This window comes from Thermobia domestica, chromosome 6 (genome assembly GCF_964235325.1).
Source record: "Thermobia domestica chromosome 6, izTheDome1.hap1.1, whole genome shotgun sequence".
NCBI lineage: Eukaryota > Metazoa > Arthropoda > Insecta > Zygentoma > Lepismatidae > Thermobia > Thermobia domestica.
The window spans coordinates 19078944-19095450 of record NC_137459.1 but is presented as its reverse complement, the minus strand read 5'-3'; the positions used below and the strand labels follow the sequence as shown (position 1 = coordinate 19095450).

Here is a 16507-nt window from a genome sequence, read left to right as displayed (position 1 = left end):
TTATTCATTTTCATATATTTCCCCCTTCTGTAATGCCCCTCCCCTAAAATCTACTGTCAAAATGAAAACTTCCCGGGTTTGAACTTCATATATGTTGAAAATTTGATTGAGATCGATCGGGTGGTTCAAGAGTTATTAATTCACAAACATACTCACATTTATTTTTATATTTATTAATTTTTATATATTTCCCCCTCCACCACCTCCTCTATGTTGCTCCGTCAAAATGAAATGATAAAAGTCATCACAGTCACAAACCTCATCTACGTTGAAAATTTGATCAAGATCGGTCTGGTAGTTCAAGAGTTAAGTTTTTTATATTTTTTCTATATCCCCCTCCCCTAAGTTCTACTGTCAAAGTAAATAACTAAAAACATTCCCAAGGCAGAACCGCATCTATGTTGGAAATTTGATCGAGATCTGTTGGGTGGTTCAAGAGATTAAGAGTCACAAACATAGTCACTTTCAATTTTATAATATAGGCTAGCATATATTACCCACTTCGCTGGGTTGAAATAAATAATTTAAGTGCACATTGATATTGCTAAATTTCGATCATTTTAATGTATGTCACCCCTCCTCATCCGCAAGAACTATAGATTCAACACTAATATCGGCCAGTTTTGACCATATATATATATATAGTTCTCCCTCCCCCATGTTGCGGTCATGGCATCGAAAGTGTCACTGTTCATCTCAGCGACACCAAAAATGTGGATTCACCACTAATAACGATCATTTTCTATTATTTTAAATCTCTCTTCCTCCCCTCCCCCAAATTGTGGGTTGGAATTTGAATTTAAACCGGCTCGAAAGTATCACTGTTCATCTAAGGGACCCAGAAAACTATAAATTCGACACTGATAGTCGCCATTTTCGATCATTTTTATATATCTCTTTTCCCCCCTCCCCCAAGTGGCAGAGCTGATTTTGTATTTAAACTGGATCGGAAATGTCACTGTTCATCTGAATGATCCCCAAAACTATGGATATATACTAATATTGGTCATTTTGATCATTATTATATATAGGGCCCGACTCCCCCACGTCTGTGCTGCGGCAAACGGCATCAGAATCGTCGCAGTTAATCTCAGCTACTCCTAAAACTATGGATTCGACACTAATTTAGTCATTTTCAATCATTTTTAAATGTTCATCCCCACCCCTACGTTGTGCACTCCCCCTCCCCAACTATCTGGGCTGAACTTGGATTCAAAACAGCATCAGAAGTGTCACTGTTTCTCTCATCGACCCCGAAAACTATGGATTCAACACTAATATTGGTCATTTTTCATCATTTTTAAAATTTCTCTCCCCCTCCCCTAAGTTGCATTGTCAAAGTGAATAGCCTAAATTAATCCCTGCCCCAAAATTCATGTATGTTGAAACTTTGATTGAGATCGGTCAGGTGGTTCAAGAGTGATGAAGTCACGCAGACAATCATTTTTATTTTGATTTTTTACATATATCTCACCCCTCCCCCTCCTCTACGTTGGCTTGTCAAAGTAAAACGATAAAAAACACCCAAGGCCCGACCCTCATCTATGTTGAAAATTTGATTGAGATCGGTTGGGTGGTTCAAGAGTTATTAGGTTATATATATATGTCCCTTCTCCTCCCCCTCCTGTAAGGTCTACCGTCGAATTGATATGGTAAAAACCACCCGAGATCCGAACTTCATCCATATTGAATTTTTTTTTAAAGATCGGTCGGGTAGTTTAAGCGTGATGAAGTCACAAAGACGGTCACTTTTGTTTTTATTCTTTTTACATGTATATCTCCCCCTCCCCTAGGTTGCACCGTAAAAGTGAAATAACGAAAACATCCCAGGCCCGAACCTTATCCATGATTAAAGTTTGATCAAGATAGGTCTGGTAGCTCAAGAATTAAGATTCATTCATTTTTATATATTTATCCCCTCCCCTAAGTTCTACAGTTAAAGTGATATGATGGACCTCAGGTCCAAACTTCATCTATGTTGAAATGTGTTTAAAGATCCGTCGGGTGGTTTAAGCGCGATGAAGTCAAAAAGATAGTCACTTTTATTTTTTGCTTTTTTCACATATATCTCCCCCCTCCCCTTTCTTACACTGTAAAAATGAAATGAAGAGAACATCCCAGGCCCAAACCTTATCTATGTTGAAAGTTTGATCGAGATCGGTCGGGTGGTTCAAGAGTTATTAAATTTATTTATTTTTATAGATTTATCCCGTCCCCTCCCCTTCCCCTAAGTTCTACAGTTAAAGTGATACGATAAAAAAACACCTCATGTCTGAACCTCATCTATGTTGAAAATTTGGTTAAGATCGGTCGGGTGGTTTAAGCGTGATGAAGTTACAAAGGCAATCATTTTTTTTTTTTTACATATATCTCTCCCTCCCCTTTCCTAGGTTGGCTCGTCAAAGTGAAACGATAAAAAAAAAAAAAAAAAAAAAACACCCAAGGCCCGACCCTGATATATGTTGAAAATGTGATCGAGATTGGTTTGATGGTTCAAAAGTTATTAGGTTTTATTAGTCTTTATTTATTCGTCCCCTCCCGCTCCCTAGGATCTATCGTTAAAGTGAAACTACAAAAATGTTTCCAGATTCGAACCTCATTTATCTTGAAAATTTGATTGAGATCGTTCGGATAGTTCAAGTTATATTAAGTTACAAAAATAGTCACTTTCATCTTATATATAAAAGAGAACGTACAAATCCTTTGTTCCCTCATCACGCTAATACGGCTGAACCAATTTCTTTCATTTTTGGGGGGTTATTAGGATTTGGACCCTAGATGGTTTTTATCATATCACTTTAATTTTTAATTACCAGTGTCTTGAGATAATTGACCATTCAAGTGTCCATAACGTACAAATCCTTTGTTAGTTCATCATAGGTAAAAATAAACGTATTTATATGCAACCCGCATGACCGTGTCACTCGGCGGGTTAACATAAATGACAGGCGATATAATGTTAACATTAGTGCAATCTACTATGGTTTTTATCATATCACTTGAAAGCGAAAAAGTAAAAATTATCTAAGTAACAAAGTTTATTGCGTTCCGGGGTGACCGCAGCGAAGCGGGGCGGGTTAACATAAATGACAGGCGATATAATGTTAACATTTACTGCAATCTTCTATGGTTTTTATCATATCACTTGAAAGCGAAAAAGTAAAAATTATCTAAGTAACAAAGTTTATTGCGTTCCGGGGTGACCGCAGCGAAGCGGGGTGAACGCTGCTAGTCTTATATATAAAAGAGAACGCACAAATCCTTTGTTCCCTCATCACGCTAATACGGCTGAACCAATTTCTTTCATTTTTGGGGGGTTATTAGGATTTGGACCCTAGATGGTTTTTATCATATCACTTTAATTTTCAATTACCAGTGCCTTGAGATAATTGACCATTCAAGTGTCCATAACGTACAAATCCTTTGTTAGTTCATCATAGGTAAAAATAAACGTATTTATATGCAACCCGCATGACCGTGTCACTCGGAGGGTTAACATAAATGACAGGCGATATAATGTTAACATTTACTGCAATCTACTATGGTTTTTATCATATCACTTGAAAGCGAAAAAGTAAAAATTATCTAAGTAACAAAGTTTATTGCGTTCCGGGGTGACCCCAGCGAAGCGGGGTGAACGCTGCTAGTCTTATATAAATTGATTTTTTTATATCTCCCTCTCCTACGTTGCTCCGTCAAATTTAAATCATAAAAACGATCCCAGCCCTGAACCTCATCCATGTTGCAAATTTGATCGAGATCGGTTGGGCGGTTCAGGATATTTAGATTCACAAACATAGTGATTTTCAATTTTATATATATAGATTATAACAATTAAGTTTACAAGTAGCGTCCCATGTCTTTATCTTGCATGGAAGGCCTGCAAGTCTACTATGGAAATGGTGTCCCTAAGCCTATGTTTGTCTCTCCGTTTCTTGTGGATGTTTGTTGTTGTGCTGTTAGGCTTTGTATTAAACCTTTACATTATGTAACCTATTTTATTTTTTACGGTTTTTTTTTTTTTTTTTTTGAAGAAGGAAAGAAACTGCATTCCTCTGATATCTATTTCTTACCATTCATCTGGTTTGAACTGTCTAAGTAAGATTTTGTAAATTTTTATGTCATCCAATTCCCTCACAATAAGAAAACCGTCGTTCTTAACAATTTATTTTATTCTTATTTGCAGTTTGCCACACTGATATAGCCTATTTGTAACACAATTGAGGTTTGATCAAACGCCTTTCTAATTCTCAACCAACCCAAGGACCCAATTTTTTGTTTGCCTACTATTCCAGGAAAAGGAGAATTGCAGATGGTAATGCACTTTTGGAGTTGTCCATACATTATTAGTTATTAATAAAGATGTTCGTTGTATGATTTTATCACCTAACTTATGGCTTGCCCTTCTGAGGTCGGGGGTTTGTTGAAGGAGTAAATATAAAAGAGTTTTCTGTTATTTTTTCCTCACCCTCCAGGTTTCTTTAATCATACATTGCAGGACGTATCCAAACCATATTCATGCATCGCATCATTGAAGTATTTTGTATATTAAAATGTTCAAAAATATTTAACATATTCGCATTTGTTCACGTGATCTCAGGTTCAATTCTCGGTGGGAACATACATGAGAAAATTGAAAGCTAAAACAATATGAAAATAGCACTTAAAAGTCAGGAAATTGATATTAAATCTTAAGCTATCTGTTTGGACTGTAAGGCTGTAGCTAAATTAACCCACACGTTTCATGAAAATATACAGTATTATGTCATTATTTATTTTCTATAAGCTACCAGATAATCCTCAACAGATAAAAACAACATTGGGAAAGGAATGGAAGGTCTCCAGAGCTTTAGGTTAAGGCACTAACCTAGCATTTGCCCAGTATAACTGAGGAACAACTCTAGAAAATCCTCAGTTAGGATGGCCTGACTCCGAAATCGAACCTGGTATTGCCCAAGCCTAATATCGCTCCGTATTATTATTATTTAGCTAATAATTAACATAATATTCTAAAATTAGTGCAAATTAAACCCTACTTTCTTTATTGCTGATGTTATAGTTAAGAGGCCTGCATGAGATATCAGTTCCCCATTAACCCTTAACTAGTGTGGTACGGGTCAGATCGCTGTAAAGAGTGAGATTTTGGATGTATATTTTTTGTTCACACGAGATAGCTGCACCAAGCAGTAGCTGAATTCTTTAAATTGCTCTCTCAGAAACAGTTGTTGCTGAAAGCATGACTCATCCAGTTGAAAAAAAAAATGTTTTACATTGTTCGTCTTTTATATTTAGTATGTTTACCTTAGAAAAATGTTTGGGTCATTTTGACCCGTACCACACCAGTTGCGCAACTGGACAAAGAAGTCTTTCATCGTTTTTTCATATATATATTTAAAACATTGCTTTGTGATGAGAACGTTTCAGTTAGCGACGAACCTTTTCAGTGTTTCTCCCTGACTTATTAATATGCACAGTCTATATTCTACTCTTATTTGGAACTGAATTAAGTACTTTCTTTAATCGTTTATGGACATATTGCAGTAGATTAGAGCAGACCAGAGTAGACCGGGTGTTCAGGCGACCGAATGGCGCCAGTCACATCGCTTTTCCAGTTCGTTAACTGTTCTTTCTCACGCCCGAGTTATCGCAATGTCTGGAGCGTCGTGGCCAGTGGACTAAAATTAACATAAACTCTTTTCCGTATTCTGTTTGATTGTGCATACAGGTGATTTAACTGAGTGTTTTTTTAGAATGAACTGCCAACATTCTTCAGTGAACCATTACAGCTCGTATCTCGAACCTTTGTGCTCGAAGAGTTTGACCCCAGGTTTGGAAGCCGTAACTACGCACGTCGCGTCAAGCTTCAAGTATGACTTTGTGTTAAGGGGCACAAGCTATTAGCCGGTGAAAGACGTTTTCTTACGGCTAGCCCCAACTAGTGAAGTCCGAGGTTCACATACCTTGTGCGTATAAGTTATAAACGCGCCCTCCAACATTAGCATTCCACTTTGGAGACTGTAATTTTACCGAGGACCCGCGTCGATTCTTCAGGACTTATCTTTTCTTTGTTTATTTCATAGTTCTACATTTCTTTCATTTCTTCATCGTTTCGCGTCACACGCGGTAGTATCCAATGTTAGTTTTTTCCATTAAATTGTAAGCGTTCTAATTTTCGATGCAGGAGATCTAAGTTGCATTTCATATCAGAGTACCTGGAATTCAGTCCCACGTTAAACTTCTCTCATACAGCTTCGTTGCTAAGGAAAGACGTTATACACAAAACATTTGAGACAGGTTGTCATGTTTGAAAAAAATAAAAATCTTTTAAGAAGATACTTCTCATATTTAGCACCATCAGTGAAAATTTGATTGACAATTCGGCCATTTTATGTACGAAAAAAAAAATCATTTCAATTTCACTGAAGATGATAAACTCGAACAGCTGTAATGTGCAATTAAAAGAAACCACAGATATCAAAGATTCACTATTTATTCTTATAGCCATTTGATAAATTACATTCAATAATTTGTTATCTAAAATCTGAAAAAGGCATTAAATGATTTTAACAGAGAATTTAAGGTTTGCTATAATTTTATCATTGAAATTAAAATTATCATATTTTAGATCTTCAAGAATTTTCAATACAGAACAACAAGTTTAAAACAATTGTAACACAAAACCAATTTCGTAATTCGAAAAATTAGAGAGAGACTTAGATGAACTTATTCCGTATAAAGCTAAAAATTTACCTCACCATCAGTGGTTTCATAAAATGCTTATTTTAAATACAAACCCCCCATCTCAATCTTGCAGAAATAGGTAATAAGAGAAAACCAACACCAGATCTAGGTAACAGGTATTTTTTTTATTTTTAGAATCAGCTGCAAAACTGTATAGTTCGTGTGATTATTTCTTTCAAATCTCCAGTCCTTGCGTGAAGCAAGTTATACGTTATACATATATTACGACTTTGTAGCTCAAAAAAAAAGATAACTTTTTGCAGGTTACTCTATGAAAATGACAAGACTTATTTCTAATTTAGAACAAAAAGTTTCCACAAGTTTTTTTTTAAATATAAATATATGTATAAAACAGAATTTACAGTTATCAATGAAATAAGAACTTAACCCTACATTTTTTATGGTCTATAATTGTATTTGCCATCATCCAACAATTTCTCACAGTTGTCATTGTTGACGTATATCATACAACTCACATACATTAATTCACAAACGTATTGGACCCAAACTATAACTTGCGTACAATAAAAAAACAAAAAACAGAACTCCAACAGTATAATGAAAATACCATCATACAAATTGTACTGCGCGTTTCCATACCCTTCAATTGTCACAAATTCAACGTTTTTTCAATTTATTAACACAAAATAGAAAGAGTTCAACGACTTAAAATTAACATTGAAAGAATTAACAGTATGATTGTTTAAGATACGGGGTTCGAAATGCACTAATTTGTTCTAAGTTGATAGTCCCCATTCTGTGTTATGTACCTCACCCATGGTAGTGCTTGATATCCACTCTTCTCAATAATTTTCAAATAACGAACCTGAAAGACAAAAATAGAATGAATTATGCTTGATCACAAGATCGAAAGTGTGATGGGCAGCATCAATAAAAATTACTTAATTACACATGAACACCTTCACATTCTTCCTGTTTTTAGTATATATATATATATATTCGTCATAATGTCATATGTCATAATGAGTCTGATAAGGCAATGGCATATTGCCGAAATACAGATTAATAATAACACCCCCCACCACACACAAGTAAAAGTTCTGCGCGCCGTACCCCAGGGTATGGATTCGACGTATTTTGGTACACAGAATCCAAATTTCGAAACCCCAGGACGATCAATCGTGTCATTTTTTTTAAGGGCGAGAAACTTTAGCGATTTTAGATAGGGAGGATACATGTAACGCAGCCATACAAAAGACAAAAGTTCTGTGCGCCGTACCCCAGGGTATGGATTCGACGTATTTTGGTACACAGAATTCAAATTTCGAAACCCCAGGACGATTGACCGTGCCGATTTTGTTTTATGGGCGAAAAACGCATATGCTGTCTTATGTACCAAAATTCCCTGAAGTTTTTCTCTCATAAAAAGAAACTGACAAGGTCAATCGTCTTGAGGTTTTGAAATCTGGATTCTGTGTACCAAAATATATCGCACAATGCCCTGGTGTCCACTGCACAGTTTTTTTTTTTTTTTTTTTTTTTTTTTTGTATGGCTATCTTACGTGTATTGTCTTTTTGCAAAATCCCTCAAGTTTTTCGCCCATAAAAAAATTGACACGAACGATTGTCTTGGAGTTTTGAAATTTGGATTCTGCGTAACAAAAACATCGAATCTATAACCTGGAATCCGGTGCACAGAATTTCTATTTTTTTTTTTTTAATGTATGTATGTGTGTGTGTGTGTGTGGGGGGGGGGAAGACTGTGTAATGAGTGTTTGCTCTGATCAGATTTTAGGTTTACGTAGTTCCAAAGCGAGAATGGATGCTATTCAACGAAGAAACTAAATAAATGTAAAGTTACATTTGATAAAAGAATTTTGCTAAAGTACATTATAAAGTTATAAATTAATCACCGAATATGAAGTGGGAGCCTTAGCCACGCAAGGTATTTGTTAATATAACCAAAGGTGTATATTTGATCAGAAATATCTGACGTGTAACTTCTTTCTTTATTTTCAACGTAGCAGATTAACACATTTCAAATATTCTTAAGAACACTCCCACAAAGGGGCTTACCAATTAACGAATCCTATAAGCTAGCTCTCTTTTACTACATGAAACTCCCAATTGGAGACGTTTCTATCGTGTCTAGCTTCTACATTTTGTTCTACAATATCTTCAGTTCTACTGGGTGATCAAGTTTGTATGTAAGGACAACTCACAGGCTCTAAAATCAGATCGTAACTTGGTATTATGTCTAGTCATAGCTAAAAGTCTTGGAACCTTGAATGATAACACTGGCTGTTTTTTTAAGTTGAAAGTGATCAATTTCAATAGACTTTCTCTGAAATAAAGTTAAAATAATGGATAAAGTTCGAGTGAGAACTTACATTTTTCTTCTTTAGACGGTGATGATCAAAATGACGACTAGCACTCGAGCGAAAAAGATAGATAGTTTTTAGACGTTAGCTACAGTTTAAATGCAAAGTAAAAGTTCAGATAGGAATTGACTTCTCGTTTCTTCTTATTTACTGTCTGAATGGTGAGATGACAAGCTCGAAGGAAGGCTTACAAAATAGATACTAGTTAGAAATGGTTGCAATGATGACAAAGTTCAAATGGAACTAAATTTAGCTTTCTAAAAAAAAAAAACTCAGGAGCTTCCTAACGATGGAAGAAAAAAAATCGAATAAGAATTTAGAAATTTCTTGTTTTCATTATTACAATTCTGCTTTGATTTTGAGTTTAGCGTCCCATTCAGCAACAAGGTTATATAAGACATGCACCTACAGTTTAACGTGGGATCCGAACCACATGAGCTCCCGCCGGGAATTGAACCAGGGTCTCCCACATCAGAGGCGCGTACGCTAACCGCTTAGCCACAAGGAAGCTCATTATCTTCATTGCTAGGAATCCGAATTAAAGTAATTATGATTTTTAAATGAATCTTTACATATTTATTTTATTTACATATAGACAGACTTCATGAGTCTGAGTTGTTTGCTATAGCCTTCCATCTACTCGTTCATTGGATACCTTCGTCCGTACGAGTTAGATATTATGTGGCAATAAACAGTTATATTATTTTAATTCGTTCAATGGATAAATATATGGTACTAGTAATAAGAAAGACAGTATTAAATTACGGGGGGTTAACACAAGAAACCCGTAGAAATAATTTCAATTATTATACTTTTTTTTTTTTTTTTTTTGAATAACCAGGAAAGTAGCGAACGCTAATGTAAGTTCGACCTTTATAGTTGTGTCAAGGAAAATGAAATGAAATCTTTCAGTTTAACGCTTATGTCCTTTAGGCTAAAGGAGACGATGATTACGGCAAGTGAATCATAATGGAAGACTTGGTGGAATAATAATGTGGAAGGAAACGAGAGTACTGTGAGAAAACCAACGGGGACGATGTTGTCCACCACAAAGTCTATGTCAAGGAAAACGTGAAATAAAAATAACCTAAAGATCTAATTTGAAATAGATTGGAAACACTGAACCCAATATTAATTTTGGTTATCCACTTCCTTCCTTACCTGGATGCCTGACGTAGTGAAGTATGGAATTTCAAATCTAACTTGGATCGGAGGCTTCCCTTCTGTATCTTCACCTTCAACACTGGGTAATCCAAAGTGAGCTCGCATCAAATACTCCTTTCCTCCCTGGAACATGGTATTAGATCAACTAAGTGCATCATATATACAGCATCGTCTCTTAAAATACAATACAAAGACATAAGTAAAAAGACATCTTATAATAAGCAATGGAATGTAATCATTTGAAGGTCATTAATGACTGCTATTTGTTTATTATTCCAGCTATGGATAGGGTGAAGGTTCCACAACAAAACCAACAATGCCGTGATCCAAAGAGTTGAGTGATTTCTAACATGGCCGGATAGTGGGACAATACGACCTCGGTACAACCCAAAGACAAACTTACCGAAACTCAGATTTTATTGTCCAACATCAATCGGATTATTACCCAGTTTAAAACACATCAAAAAGAAAGTGACAGTCCACGTTCTGGAAAACGGAACACCAGTTGAAATGTGTGGAAAAAATTCCCAAGTGCAAGGCTGTAGAACATCTGAAAGTGAGCCAGATTACAGTTGTCAGATAACTGAATCAACTAAACTGTCATGGAAGAGCTGCAAGACGTCGAAAACAATGGGCAAGAAACATGGCGCATCATGATGCTAACTTCTGCCGCTAGGTAATTTTCTCTGATGAATCTACATTGTAGTGTCTTGTAAGAATTTAATTTCAATTGTAAAAAAGAACAAGAATTTTAGGAATGATCGAACAAAAGTCATCAAATGATTGTGATCTAGGCCAATAATTAGTTTTTCGATCAGGGGTCACAAAATTTTTGAACGGCCCCTAAATCGAATTTTCGTAATTTTTGCGGAATAAGCACATCATACTGAGTTAAGTGATAGTTTGGGTCTGGCTTCACTATATATAGTTCTCCAGACATAAGGCCTAAAAGAAAATTTTTGCCTGAAATATATTGAATCTTCTGATAATAATAATAATAATAATAAAAAGAAAAAAAGTAACTGAATTAGCGATGACATATTTCAGTTGGATACACTATAAGTTACGTGAATAATCCAACCAACTAGTTGGAGAAGTGTATAGGGAAAAGTAGGACGCTCGTGTTATTGTAGTAGTTAGTGTACCTAATAAGAACAAAATATACTCATTAAACATACTCTAAACTATATTAATTTGACGTGTGCATTAACATAACAATCCGTTCATGCGAACTGTCATAACGCGCGATCGGGAGGGAGAGTGGGATGTATATATTGTAGATATCTTTTATGGAGTCAGATTTGTGAAGACATTATCATATCCTATCGATAAAACTGAAGGCACGGAACAATGCAATATTTTCTCAATTTTCATTCAGCGGACAACCCCTTTAAGAATTCCACTTTGGACTGCTTATAAGCAACAGTCAAACACGGAGTGCTTTTACTGATGGTGTGGGAAGCCATTTGCAGCTCTGGACGTTCCGAGTTGCTGGAATGTATTGGCACGCTCAACAGCACTGGATACATTCACATTTTGCAAAAGGGTATGCTATCGATATTTCCCACGACATTACTTCTAAAAACACTCAAAACTGGCAGACAGAAAATGACATCCAAAATATGTAATTACAAAATTCTCACAGGATTGGCATAACAGCACATCCTAGCAACCTTTCACTCACTCACTCACTCTCTCTCTCTCTCTCTCACACACACACACACACACACAAAACAAATCGACTCCACCATATTGCAGCTTACAAAATCACTATTTGATGTTTAACCGGTATACTTGACAACATGTTTTCCAGTGAGCTCTTTCTTTGGTAAGTCCGTTCCATTTTATTCCTTGATGCTTTCTTTTTCTTTTTCTACCTGTTTTTATCCTCCGTGAAAAAGACTCCAGGGGAGAGTCGAGGGCTCGCAAGTAAAATAATATTGAGGAATTATAAGAGAAATCTGTACGCAGAATGATAGTTGGAATTTCTGTGCGTGGTTTTACATTGTCTGAACTGTATTACTCCGTCATTCTCGCTCAAATCTAATCGCTATCGCCTTCAAAGAAAGTACAACTTTTCTTTTGCTCCTGAAAATTGGAATGAAAATGCAATCTGTGAATTTTACATCCCACAATTATGTCGTGTAGGCTAAAGGAGACGGTGATGATGAGTAATGAATGAAATGAATAAAGTGGGAGGAAACGGGAGAACCCCGAGAATACCCAGGCACACTGTGTTTGTCCAGTACAAAACCCACTTGGCGCGAGCTGGGATTGAACCAGGGACTCCAAGCACCAGAGGTGAACGCTCTACCACTGAGCCACCGCGGTTCCCTCCTGAAAATTGGAGTACTTGGACTTAATCTTTCCACGTGATGATTCAACTGAACTCAATAACTCCTACATGAAAACAAAGTGTTTACTGATGATAGAAGCTTCTCAATTTGCTATTACAATGAAATTTTAATAAATTAATATAAAATAACTACTATTACGAATACTCACGGGAAATGACTTAATAGTCCATATGATGGCATTCTGCTCAGGAGCATATTTTACACTTCCTATTGTTGTTTTGAATTTCGGCGAGTCAGCGTCTGCAGGAACTGGAATCACTATCTCTACATTGTTTGCTGTTGACCTTCTCTTAAACTGTGACTTCGCTTTAATCATGTATTCAACTCTACTGTGAGCATGGCGCTCTATTACGGATTCAATCCAAATAAGAGGTTTCACCTGAGGAAAAAGAAAAGTAAACACTCAGTCACATACAAATTCCTTCATACATTATACATAGTTGCTTACGCTTAACTAAATTTCAGGAGGTAATAATGGAATCTTCTCTGTGGCTATAATAATAATTATTATTATCTAAGCTTTTAACCATAAACAAATACCACACATGCTCAAGTAATTTGCGCCACCGTGTATTTTGTGCACCTTCTAATTATGGTATGAATTTTTCATCCGTAAATATATGTCTATTGTACATTTACTGTGATAAAACAAAGGGTATGATATGGTTATTCAAGAAATTATTTAAAACATGCTTATATAACAAGGTTATGTATACGGTCATACCAGCAGTGACTAGAGCTCCCACATTTCTAGACTAAAGAACTGGGTTATCATGAATAACTGGGAATAGGGACATTATGGACGAGCAAGGATGCAGATGCGATTTTTCTTATTCGCGCAGATCTCTAACAATAGACTGGCATGTAATTACGTAAATTTTAAACTTTATAAAACATTTATCATGCCTGAATTTATTATCTTTCAGAGACAATGAAAGGAAACGAACAGACCATAATAGGAAATTGTGGGGCTACAACTAAAGAGACCAGAAACAAACGTAAGATAAAGAAACTGCAACTGAAGACTTACGTCACAGAAAGGACATAATAATTAGCTAGTTTCCGCACACTCAACTGTTTGTAATGGTGTCAAGTGAGTCTAGTACGTGACAGAAAAAAACTGTCTCTGGAAATATTACCAAACAAACGAACAACACTATCGCACAAACCCAATAGACCTATGTCCGAATTTAATAACGCCATGCTTTTGTCTTAGCACAAAAAAGTTATTATTGAGAAGCACATTTTGCGTTTTGTTGTTAGTTTTCTTTAACATCTAACATTACTAATTTCAGGCATGTCTTTAAGGTGGTTGGAATCGCATAGCAGAGTAAACAAACTATTGTACTCAGCGTTTACATGGTAAGAACCTCCAAATTTTCACATGCAGTTGAAGGGTACCAAGTGAGCACTGGTTACGATTGTTATTACTGTGTTTCCTAATCCCAAAATACAGTTAACTTTTAGTTTTATCTTTAATTTCTTATCAGAGACACGAAGAATCTATGGTGTTATATCTTTCTTCTTGTGGTAAGAGTATAACGGACCTTCTAAGATTTTATTATAGCTAGAACAATTACGTCGATTTAACGTCCTATAGTATAAAGACACTCAATTGTTTTAATAAAGATCACATTTTAAAATTACACTGTACATATAAAATAAGTACGGATTTCAGACTGAAAAAAGAAAAAGGAATTTATAGAAGTAATGATATCGTAAGTAAATGCTAATAATTATGGAAAATAGAAATAAGAACTTACATGTGTATTTAGCCGATAAGACATTAATTCAAACTCTCCATCAGGAGGTATGAAAGATATAGTTCGATCATTTTCAAACCTGTGAAAATAATTAAAACAATGGATTTTAACGAATCTGTTGAACAAAAGTACATATCTTCCTTTAGTTGTAATTCAACATGCTTCTTGTTAATTAAGTCTATATCAAAACTACATATTTCTCTTAAATATCAAAATCGGTATATACACTGAATTACCACAAAAATGGTGCAAACAATCACAACAGAAAACAAAGTATATTTTTTTTATAAACACTTTCGCTAAAACGCTTCACATAGCTAAGGAGAGGAAAAATAAGGAGAAAGGAAACAAAAGAAGAGAGAAAAAGCTGAGAATCGTCCGAGTCATTTTCCCCATCGTTACGTGCTATGTTTTATTCTCTTCGTTTGCTATTCCTTCGCGCTCCTTCCAACCTACTCGTCCGATTAGTTTTATTTTCTCCCACTAAACCTCACCTATATACAGCTTTTAACTATCACGGATTACGTAATCCTTCACTCTAAAATGGTACCCACCTGTTCAATTCTCGGCCTTTCTCTGTTCTTTCCGTTTTTCATTATTTCTTTTCGACCTATCTGATCATCTAGCGAAGCATTTAACGAAAAAGCTCATAGTTCACTTTTTTAGTGATTGTTTTCAATGTTTTCCAATAACTATACATTTTTCATTCCCGCTTCGGGATTCATATACAATAATAAATAAATAAATAACTGCTCTTTCATTTGGTGTGAACAGGCCGCTGCAGCGAGTCAAGTTGTGTTCACTTTGGCTTCCTTTGTCCTAAACCAAGCCAGGCATGCGAATAATCCTTAGAACTATTATAAGCACTATGAATTACGGCTGCAAAAATTCAGAGATGTAACAAAGGGTGTGGTTCTTCAATGGATTGACGACGCGGCATCTAATGGACCAGAGAAATACTGTAGATAAGACGGAATTTTTCTTCGAGATGCGTCTCCCAAGGGAAGACAATGCGCTCTGAATGATTTTTCACGGTTTGTCAGATCTCAGAAACAATTAGGCATAGATCCTTAAAATTTTGTACAAATGTGCTTGTGCTTTAAGTTGGAGATGATACGGAATTTTTCGAAATACGACCACTAAGGAGAGGGGGGGGGGGGAGTAAGGGTGTCTAAATAATTATATACTTGAACCCCTCTCGTCCGCGCTCGGCTGGTCCGCCACTCCGGTTGATTTAACCGTTCTCGAGCCAAACTTGTCCCGACTTATCTGTGACTCACGAACCCCAATGTCGTTTACTGCCGTCGCAGCATTGTTGTGTACTTGCTGTTACTCCTTGTTCACTTTGGTGCCCCGTCATCTCTTGTATTGTTTCTTTCGTAGTGCGTGTTTTCTGTACTGTATTGTGCAGTTTTAAGTCCTTACTGTTCGTTTGTTTTTACTGTAAAGAACAATACAATCATTTTTGAGTTCAGAGATTGTTTATTTTACTGTAAATCCATATGTTTCTGTATTTTCCAATAATCCGACCTCTTATGCGTTCCGATCATAACTCCAGTCCCAAAGGTGACGGATTAAAGGGGTTCTACTGTACTGTTCACCAGATCCCTGAAATAATTAGGCGTAGAATCTTGAAATTTTGTATAAATGTTCCCCTTGTACTCTGGACAAGGATTTTTTTTTTTTTTTTTTTTTTTTTTAATACAGATTCTAAGGAGGTATACTGTGGTTTCAATGACTTTTTGCCGTTCGCCAGGTATCCGACACTACTAGGTATAGAATTTTGAAATGGAATTTTATTAGATCTTCGAAACCTTTCAATATAAGAACTTGAAATTTTGTAAATGTACTCTTTGATTCTTAGGACAACGGTGATGCAGGGTAATACGAAATATCACTTCTACAAGGAAGAAGGGGTTCTTAAACCATTTCTTCAACTTCTATCATATCTTCGGAACTTTTGGGTATAGAACTTTAAATAGTGTAGAATTTACTCACTGAATCTTGACTAAGGTTACGAAATGTGAACCAAAGGGGACAAGCGAGCTTGGACTGTATTTTGTTGTGCAATAGATCTCCAAAACAGTTTAGCGTAGGTAATTGAAATTTTCTTAAAATGCTTTGCTTAGACTCTATACTA

General features: G+C 35.9%; 1 protein-coding gene across 1 annotated transcript in view; it reads right to left on the bottom strand.

Moving 5' to 3' along the window:
- Positions 1–6474: 6474 nt before the first annotated feature.
- AP-1mu (adaptor protein complex 1, mu subunit) overlaps positions 6475–16507 on the bottom strand; it is a 29981-nt gene continuing 19948 nt past the window's right edge. The window contains exons 7-10 of the mRNA XM_081761366.1: positions 14368–14446; positions 12753–12983; positions 10245–10370; positions 6475–7567 (exon numbers count right to left, since the gene is read on the bottom strand). Of these exons, the coding sequence (XP_081617492.1) occupies positions 7469–7567; positions 10245–10370; positions 12753–12983; positions 14368–14446 (535 nt within the window). The 3' untranslated portion in view covers positions 6475–7468. The remainder of the gene's footprint in view (positions 7568–10244; positions 10371–12752; positions 12984–14367; positions 14447–16507) is intronic.